The sequence below is a fragment of the Salvia hispanica genome, chromosome 4 (genome assembly GCF_029641045.1).
Source record: "Salvia hispanica isolate PSC_SH4W2 chromosome 4, Shi_PSC_v1, whole genome shotgun sequence".
Taxonomy (NCBI): domain Eukaryota; kingdom Viridiplantae; phylum Streptophyta; class Magnoliopsida; order Lamiales; family Lamiaceae; genus Salvia; species Salvia hispanica.
The window spans coordinates 6,976,623-6,987,073 of NC_142695.1; the positions used below are offsets into that span (position 1 = coordinate 6,976,623).

Sequence of the window (10,451 nt, forward strand, 5' to 3'; positions counted from 1 at the left end):
TAAAAATTACTCCAAATAAGGAGATACAGGGACCTTTAATTATATTGGAGTTGCTTTTAACAATGAGAATCATATTTTATCGTAGTGAATCAATTTGTTTTTCCATGATTACAAATTACTCTTTAACATTGAATGAGCTAGGAATTTTTCCATATCTTGTTCACTCAACTGGAGCAATACCTCTATTCCATCCCCACTCTTTGTATCCATAAAAAATGCCATATTCTTGTAGGGCAGCCCGACAAACCTGACCCGGTCGGGTTCTCCCCACCCGAAATCCGCTTCGTACAAAGGAAACCCGCACACATTCGAAAACAGAAATCTCTCCTCCACTTTACTAGCTTCAACCTGATCTCTTATCTCTTCCAACTGCGTTTCCCTCTTTTTCAGCCCACCAACATAGCCGGCGTCCAGCGCCTTCGAGGCCTCCCGCACATTCCACATAAGCTTCGCCACTCCATCCCCGGCTGCCGCCACCACCCCGGAAACAAAAACAACGTTACCGAAGTGGTATCTGGACAGCGGCGGGTCACCCCGGCTCCGTAGGTTAATCGAATTATACACAATGCACATCTTACTTGGGTCGGATCTTATGCTCGAGTACCGGGCCCATATAAAAGCCCGCAGAGCCTCCACCCGGCTCGGACGATGCCCCCCATCAGTGTACCTTGTTGTCAAATAAAAGAAAAATAAATATAACAATATTCCATATTTGTGTAACGAGAGAACTGAAACCATTATATAATTCTCATGAGCCACTTACGTATCACCAATTGATTTTAGAATAACACCTTGTGGATTTCTATCAATATTAGATTAGGCTGCCGACTATGGGCTAAATTTAACTGACCTTATAGTATATCTCCAATGAAACTAAAAATGATTGTGAACTAAATTTGTATACATTTGTATTGAAACTAAAATATTTACTATGTTCCAAATTAAACTGACCAAAAAGTGCTCCGCAGTCCCCTCATAATTAAGTCATTTTTTCCATTTTAGGAAGTTCCCACATAGTTGAGTCATTTCCATATAAAGTAACTTTTTTACTCTCTCTTACTTTTTTATTTATTTATTTAACACACTCAACATCTCTTTCTTAAACTCTGTACCATAAAATCTTACCTCAACTATGAGGGAACTGAGGGATATATCTTTTTTATCTCAATAGTATTCATATTTATATTGAAAGTAAATATGACCATGGGCTAAATTTAACTGCCCTAAAGTATACCTGTGCTGAAACTAAAAAAATGACTGACTCACTTTCAATTTACAATTGGTATTAGAATGGAACCCGTGAATTTCTATCATACCTTTCCTGGATGGCGGCGATCTCCGCTGCTGGGAACGTGAGGATTTTTCTGGCGACCTCTTCCTCAACGAATCCTGTCGGCGCGGGCCGGAGACTGATGCTGTCAAGCGGCGGAGCATAGGCCGCGTCGAATTTCGGGAGCGGTACGTTACCGCTGCCACCGTTTCTGGCGACGTTGGACCAGTTGCTGACGAACAAGTGGAGAGATAATCCGTCGGCGACCTTGTGCGAGAGGAGCATCCCAACGGCGAGGCCGCCGCAGCGGAAATAGGTGACGTGGACTGCCAGGCAATGATCTTTGAAGTCACCGCGAGGTAGAAATTTTTCCAAATTTTTAGGGTTTGGATTGGTGATGAATTGCGAGACGTCGCAGTCTGCTTGGGCTTCGGAAAAGGGCACGCCGGCGTCGTTGCAGTCGACGTAGAGGTTCGCGACGATGCGGCCGGCAAGGGGGTAGTATATGGAGAGGACCTCCGATAGGGATTTTTTCAGCTGCTTTGATTTTAAGGAATCGGAGAATTTTGGATTTGATGTGTAAAAGTAGACGAAGGGAATGAATGTTGTGAATGCACGTTGATCGAGAAATGAGAGTTGGTATTTTTGGAGTGATTTTGGGGTTGGAGAAGATGGTTTGATGGTTCCCTTCCAAATTGGCTTTGTTTCAATCTCCATTATGGGTTTTGGTTTTCCTCTTTCCAAAAATAAATTATGGCTTTATATTATATATATAGTGGAAAACTTTGTTACACTAATGTTTAATTGGTTTAAGACCTTGGGACATCATCAGTCTTAGTAATTTTCGTTGTTAAGAGATCATACAGAAGAATCTTGTTATGATATGATCATGTGAAAATTATTGGAAAAAGTTGTCAAGGCTACCATTATTGCAGAGATCAAGGAATAAGACAAGAAGCGAGGTGGTGTATACATGTGGGCGCTTTATTATTTAATTACTCCTTCCATCCATCTATATCAGATGCATTTCTTTTCGGTATGTAATTGTGTTAAAAGTGAGTTAAGTGAAGGAAGAATAAAGTGGGAAAGAAAAAAGGTAGAGAGATGAAGAAAAAATAAAGTAAAAGAGAGTAAAATAAGAGAGAGAAAAGTTGTGTTTTTTCACTAAAATAGAAAATGACTTGGCTACAATGGAACAATAACAAAAAAAAGAATAAAACTCACCTACAAGGACGGAGGGAGTACTTATTACCTGCCATGAGAGACTATTTTTTACTCCCTCCGTCCGCGAATAAGAGTCTCGTTTTTCCATTTTAGTCCGTCCGCGAATAATAGTCCCGGTTCACTTTTACCATAAATGGTAAGGGTCTCACCTTCCACTAACTCATCCCACTCACATTTCATTTAAAACTAATATATACAAGTGGGACTCCTATTACACTACATTTTTTCCACCCATTTTTCTTAACATTTCTTAAAACTCGTGCTGCCCATGAATGGGACCCCTAATGGTGGACGGAGGGAGTATTTTTTAGTTTGTCCGCGCAGTCAAACTAAAAAGATTCTCTTCCTTTTATCTTGTGACAGTATTAGTTCATATCCTAATTCAACAAAATATTATGTGAAAAGTGATAGCCAGCTAGTAAAAGACTAATTATATGGACTTGCATGGGAGAAGATAATATAAAGGTCCCATGCCTAATGATAATTATTTGGATATTAAAAAGAAATGAGAGAATAGCGCAAGGAGGCCCATAAATATACTTTTCATACTGTGAAAAAATAAAAATAAATAAAAAAATTATCGACATATACATATTAGAGATAGAAAATACATCAACGGCGATCACACTTTGTCCCCATAAATGAACGCTTTAAGAAAATTAGTTTCTATTTTGTCAATTGACTGAAATCCGTTGGTAACTTACAAAGTTTTCGTAAAGAGCACGCAAACTATGATAAAGGCTTGATAATTATTTCAGCTATTGGATTTTGTCCAGTCACATCTACATAATGATTTGACATTGAAAAATGATAATGAATACTAGTACAATTAATGAGCCGTTTTAAAAAATTTCAACGGAATTTGGTGTAAACTTGATTGAGCTTAACCGTGAAAACTTTCAAAACAGCCCATTATAAGCCCAAATTATGTACTTTTACACCCAATGTATGTTTAGGAGGATAGATTTTTAATTACGAATTCATCACCTTGTGATTAATCACAAAATTGGAGATAGACTAGCAATCCAACCCAAATTCCTTTTCTTCACAAGATATTTGCTATCATTAGGCAACATTAATTTATTTTACTTGAATACAAGCATTTTTTTTAACTAAGCAAGATAATTTCTCACCTTTCAAATTTCAATTAGAAACTAAAGATTGCCACGCAGTCAAATTTAGTTGGACATACCAAAACAATTTTGAATCTGAATATATGTATAATGTATCTGAGGCCCAATGTCCATTCTTGGGCGATGGTCAAATGTTATGTAATCATATGAACCCTCCATTGTTCTCTATATGACTATATGGATCTGAATTCAGGCATCTCATATATTTTATCTACAAATTAATATTTTCCTGTATATTAAGTATATTCAGTTATAATAATTTTAATGAATGTGAGGCAGTAGATATACACAACAAGACATGTATGCATTAATTCCTAGATCAATGATAGACGTAATCCTAGATTTTTGAATTTCAATATTTCCAAATTCCAACTCAAAATAAAAATTTTATTAGATTGATTCCAATAAAACTACAAAATCTTTAGACACATGCTTGACCTGTGTGAAGCGTGGCAGAGAATATGTGATTTTATAACTGAATGTAAACTTGACTCAATATAACATCCGAAATCGAATCACCTAAACTAATTAATGAACTACTTATGTGGTTGGAGAATGGAGAGGTAAAAAGAGCCATAAAAAATAGTAGTAAGAAGTTTGAGTTTAGATAAAATCAAACACCAATAATTAATACCGAAATCACAAATTCAACCCAAAACAAAAAGATGAGTAGTATTCATTGGCCTCGTGTTGAAAGGCTGCTTAATTTTGTACAGGAAAATAACAAAGTATTAATTTTCATTCATTTTATAAGCTGCCGACCTAATTAATCGAATCTGGAGACGGAAAAATGTGTATGATGAATGCGGAATTATTATTCAAATATTGGGACTTTAATTAAATTGTTACTTTTATTCACCAATTATTTGATTCTCTAAAATATTAGTAATTTTTTACTATTAGCAAAGTTAATATAATTAGGTACGTTATCACATTCCTACATGTCTTTTTCTTGTATTATGTTTTTCTTCTTATAATTGAGAGCAATGAAATCGGATCGAAGAACATTAATGGAATATTTAATTAGGACACCCATCTTCTGATAATTAATCAAATTTCTAACACTTTTTTGATTAGGTCACATGCAAGGATCCTAAATATATTTCTAAAGTTCTAACCATATTTGGACCAAGAAATTTAGATTCCACGGTTAATTACTAGGAGTATTTTTTTCAGCTACTGATTAGTTTTTTTCTCTAATGTTCATAAAATTATTTTCTATTGTTTGCCTATCGATCTATTATATATACGCTACGCGTATATATCTGTATGGATTAATAGAATATTATTCACTTTTTTCTATATATATTGAGTGGTTTAATTTGTGGAATGAGTTTATTACATATATAACGCATGTAATTTTTCCGTAGTTAAGGCTGCGGATTATATATGTAGTGCATAAAGAAGCATAAGGCTCAGTCCAAAATATATATTTAAATGATAATCATCAATTTGTTGAAAAAATGATTGATCATTTACAAAATTTATTCTTTCCGAATGAATTTAATATTCTTAAGGCCAAATAATTGTTTAATACTGCAGAATGAATTTAACATTTTAAAAGCAATAAGAAATCTCTATCTATCCATGATATAATGATTATGATTCAATCCGGTCAATGAGGATCATGCCAAGGTTCCCAATACTAAATACACTGATTAGAGCTTATTTTTCTATTTAATTTTTCTAAAATTAAGAATCATTAAAAAGTTCTAAACAACTGAACTTCCCGTGCCCTCCATGTGATATCATCAGCTACTATTCAAACTTTTTGAACTTGTGGAGCTAATTAATCTAAATAAATATATACTATTAATTTAACTATATTCATTAAAGGGGTGTAATCTAACTAGCTTTGCTAATTTTGTTAACTAATTATCTATTAAAAATATCAACATAAATGATTATTAATTTAGATTGTCATAGTTTGTTGTTGTGTTGAAGGCTAAGTTTAGTTTTGATAAAAACATGTTTGGATAATTAGCAAGGAGATTCAAGTAAAGAATCCGAATCCACTTCAGGAACAACACTAAACACGAAAGATAGTAGAAAATATAAGGAAAAATCAGGGTACATTAACGTCCATTAGAAAAGAGTCAATTCAGAAAAGATAGAGATTCAATGAAATATTGGAATAATGACGAATTCGGGTAGTACAAAAGCGTGTATAAAACACCAAAAGAACAAAGAGGTTGAGAATGGCAAGAAGATTGTAAATGCAACCAGAGGCCGACGCAGAAAAAAGTATTGATAAACTTAGATAAATTTCAAAAATTTATAAAATCAAAATATTTAAAAAATCTTTTTATTGAGGGCTTTAGCCCCACTACTTTTACATGGGTACGCCCTCGAATGCAACTACATATCAACCTTGAATGTTGGTAGAGATGCCCAAGGTTTCTTAAACCGTCGTCTCTTGCGTGGCTCGACTTGTCTCACTGACACGAGCTACGCAATAGACAGACAGTGTTACACTCATCTTGTCTCGCGGAGTGGCTCTTGAGGGGGAGTAAGTAAGTTGGATAACTAGCACGCCACGTGGGGGTGTGGCGTGCTAACGTTGGGCGGTGACACCTACTCGTCGGCCCGCAAGTGGGCAGCGTAGTTCAACTGTTTTTTTTAATTCAAAAAATTGAAAAAAAGATCGAAATTCACAAAAATTTTCTATTTTTTTAAAAAAAATCCAAAAAAAAACAAAATTAATAAAAAATACATTAAACAAATATTCAAAATTCACAATGGAGGGAGGACTTTCAAATATATCAATGTTTGGAATATGGTCCGACGGATCGAGTGATAGTTTTAATTATATACGGAGTAAATTTTAATTTTTACATTTTTAACTTTTTGGATTTCAAATTGTAAAAATTTCAATTTTTTAAATATGTATTTTAAATTAAATATTTTGTATTAGTTGCATTTTAAATTGAAGAAATTAAATAGTGAGATTCATGAATAGTTAATAGAAGAGATAGTTGAGAGATGCAAGGGTCCCGGATATAGTAGAGATAGGATAAATTGTGATGTGGGATCCAAAAATAGGAGACAGATAAGAGTCATGGTTGTTGATGTCAATTTCACTATATATCTCAAGGATTCTACTCTTTTATAACAATGAAGTTATTCAATTTCAATACCCCTCTTGACCAAAAAAAAAAAAAAACTACGAGGTCGAAATCCCCTTTATATAATGAACTCATGGGTTTTGATTTATAAGGATGAAACTATATCATAAAAAATCCTAAACTAAACAAGGAAAGTTCTTTTCTTGACTTCATTCAAGCAAGAAAAGTTCAAGTTAAGATAGCAAATTAAAGCATTAATCCAATTAATACTCCCTCCTTCCCACTTAAAATGCAACATTTGAGAATCGGCACAGGATTTTATGTAGTGTTGTTTTGTAAGTTAATGAAGAGAGAGTAAAATAAAAGAGATGAAAAAGTAGAGATAGAGTTGTTTCCATTTAAGGAAATGTTTCATTTTTAATGGGACAACTAAAAAAGGAAAACGTTGCATTTTTAATGGGATATAATGTAGCAAAAGGGGCGAAGTATCTTATGGGTCATATACTTAGTAATCATTGGTTAAGCACAATGCTAGCTAATAATTTTCAAGTGGTTCGACTCGAAAATGTTCTTCTTTGACCAAGAAAAAGTTATCATAAATACTACTACCACTTTGCTAATTAATTAAGGTACCTATTTCTTTTTAGCTCTTTTGGTCCGAAAGCGAATAAAAACGTATTGGTGTGCATGTTAGCAATTAAGCTACATAGGAGTATAATATTATAAGCCTCTAAGGAAACAAACATGAAAGATTTAGGGATTAAAACAAATAGTTCGTGTATTCAATATTAGATGAAGTACACATAATAATCATAATCTTCCAAAAGTTTTCACCAGTTCTTATCCAACTAACACAAATGTTTAGAAATAAAATATGTAATAGTACATCTAAAAGTTCAAATAATAGCACACGTCAAACCCCAATTCGAATAGAACACCTTTTGCACTTTCAATACATTATTACTATTAGAAAATAAATATAATTAAATGGGCATCCATACTATACTTCTATTAATCTAGACAAAAGAAAATAAAATAAAAATAATCATTGTCTAAGAGCACTCCCAATGGAGGTGGCGAATTCTCGGCGATAAATCGCCGATTATCGCCGAATTATCGCCGGCCATTGTGGCGAAGTCGGCGATAATTCGGCGATAATGTTACCGTTGCTTCGCCGAGTGGCGATTTATCGCCGGATTATCGCCGAGCGATCGCCGGCCACTGTGGGCGACGCTCGGCGATAATCGGCGATTTTTAAAATTTTTTTTTTTTTTTTTGGCCGAACGGCTATTTTATCCCACCCCTATAAATATTTCATCCTCTTCCTCCATTCATCACCCACAAACTTCATTCACACAAATTTTCAATCTTTTTTCTCTCCATCTTTATTAAATGAGTTCTGATTCATCGTCTCGTGCTCAGTCCGACGAGGAAATATCACATTCTTCTTCCGAAGAAGAGGTACCTCCCGCTCCCACCGGATGGGATGTAGCGGGTTTCGCCAACAACCCAATCAACAACTATATCTCCCGCTGCATACAAAGCGAGATCGCTCGAATGCAGCAGCCACCCCCCCAACGGCCAATCCGCCGGCGGCGCCGATACATCCCTCGCAACCACACTGGTGCGCACGATCGGCTGTTCGCCGATTATTTCGCGGAGGAACCACGTTATCCGGCAGATGTATTTCGTCGCCGGTTCAGAATGCGCCGCTCCCTCTTCCTGCGCATTGTTAATGCGTTGTCCGCGCGTTACCCCGAGTTCCGGCTCCAGCGAGACGCAGCAGGGAAGCCCGGACTATCGCCCCTACAGAAATGCACTGTTGCCATCCGGCAGTTGGCATATGGAGGGTCCGCCGACATGTTCGATGAGTATCTGCAATGCGGCGAGACGACTGGCAACGAGTGCCTGAAGAATTTCTGTCAGGGCGTGCGAGAGATATTTGGGGAGCACTACCTTCGCTCGCCGGACGCAGCTGACTGCCAGTTCCTACTGGATTGGCACTGGAGGACCCACGGCTTTCCGGGGATGCTCGGCAGCATCGACTGTATGCACTGGCAGTGGAAGAACTGCCCAACCGCGTGGCGAGGCCAGTTTACTACCGGCTACAAAGGTACGCATCCCACCATCATTCTTGAAGCCGTTGCCGACCAACGGCTTTGGATTTGGCATGCTTATTTTGGTATAGCCGGGTCGAACAACGACCTAAATGTTCTCAATTCCTCGCCCCTTTTCAACGAGCGGATCAACGGATTAGGCCCCTCCATCGAATTCACGGCCAATGGCAATGTGCATAACATGGGGTACTACCTGGCTGACGGCATCTATCCGCAATGGCCCGTGTTTCTGAAGACGATCAGATGCCCACTCGGAGATAGAAGAAGGTATTTTGCCCGAGCGCAAGAGTCTGCGCGCAAGGATGTGGAGAGGGCATTTGGGGTGCTCCAATCGCGATTTGCACTGGTAAAGGGTCCGACGCGCTTTTTCTACCAGGGGGATATTGCCGATATCATGTATGCGTGCATCATCATGCATAACATGATCATCGAAGATGAACACGAAGGCGTCCTCGACGTCACCAACGACCCAAGTGTTGCATCATCGAGTCACGGTGTCTCAACCGAGTCCGCCCGCCAGGGTGTACCGCACAACGAACATGAACGGTTCCAGGCGTTCATGGACATACACCAGAAGGAGGCCCATCAAGCACTACAACACGATATCATCGAAGAATTGTGGGCAAATAGAAACCGCGCCCACCGCCCTTGAATTTTTTTTTCTTTGAATTTTTTTTTTGATTTTTTATTTCCATTCGTGTACTTTTTTTTTTTTTAATTTTCTTCGTTGTAATGTGTACCCGTGTTTAATACAACGAACTTTATTACTATTTATTTGATTTATCTTTATAAATTAAATAAGCTAGCTTTATTATATATAAAAATAAAACAATTAAATTAGTGATGATGTAAAAATGAAATGTTGAGTTAGGGAGAAATAAGGGAGAAATAAGGGAGAAACCATTGTAGGGGTTGGCTAAAAACTGGGGATAAAATGTGATGCTGATGTGGCGCTGATGTGGCAGGAGTTAGGGAGAAATAAGGGAGAAATAAGGGAACTCCATTGGGAGTGCTCTAATAGCGTATACTGAGTGAGTTTGAGCCTATAATAATTTTTTTTCCTCCGTAAAATTTTGTGCAAATTTATTTCAACTTAGCTAATTAAAATCTTACATTTTGTAATATCATATGCCAGTGCCACATCGATTTTTTTAAAATTCATATAAAATGTACTAGTATATTTATATCCTTTGATTTAACAGCAAAACATAGTGAGCACAAGTATGTACTATGCCTTATTGAATAGATGATAGCAATAATTATGAAAATAAAAATAAATCCAATTCTGTCTTTTTAAAAAAATACAGTGGCCAAGTAGATGAAGATCCTTACGGACCCTATCTCGGATATTAATCATCTGTTTATATTTTTAACGTAAGAGCTAATTAGGATATATGATGTTTCCACGTGGCATCTTTTTATGCGCACCATAATATTATTTGGTGGATTTGCAAAATTTGTATTGTATTTGTACCCATAATCTTAGACTAGCCCATAATCAGAGACTAATCATTTTTCTTATACTACAGTAACCTAGTAAAAGCAATACTGCGTTATTTTGTTATGCCTATAGTTATATAGTATACCATATTTTATTTTTTTTACTTGTTTATAAGGTGAAAGTTTTTCCACTCAATAAAAT

At 36.5% G+C, this 10,451-nt stretch overlaps 1 protein-coding gene across 1 annotated transcript; it reads right to left on the reverse strand.

Moving 5' to 3' along the window:
- LOC125196966 (stemmadenine O-acetyltransferase-like) lies at nucleotides 1-1,997 on the reverse strand. Its single transcript, XM_048095639.2, has 2 exons — nucleotides 1,317-1,997; nucleotides 1-667 (listed from the first exon to the last, which is right to left on the reverse strand). Exons 1-2 carry the CDS (start codon nucleotides 1,985-1,987, stop codon nucleotides 109-111), a joined length of 1,230 nt encoding a protein of 409 aa, XP_047951596.1. The 5' UTR covers nucleotides 1,988-1,997; the 3' UTR covers nucleotides 1-108.
- Between the last annotated feature and the right edge of the window lie 8,454 nt (nucleotides 1,998-10,451).

What these genes read in the sequence shown, in the direction of transcription:
- LOC125196966 (XM_048095639.2), bottom strand. Translation starts at nt 1,987, where the DNA reads ATGGAGATTGAAACAAAGCCAATTTGGAAGGGAACCATCAAACCATCT. An exon ending in ATCGCCGCCATCCAGGAAAG is followed by an intron (nt 668 to 1,316) that starts GTATGATAGAAA and finishes TTTGACAACAAG; the next exon opens with GTACACTGATGGGGGGCATC.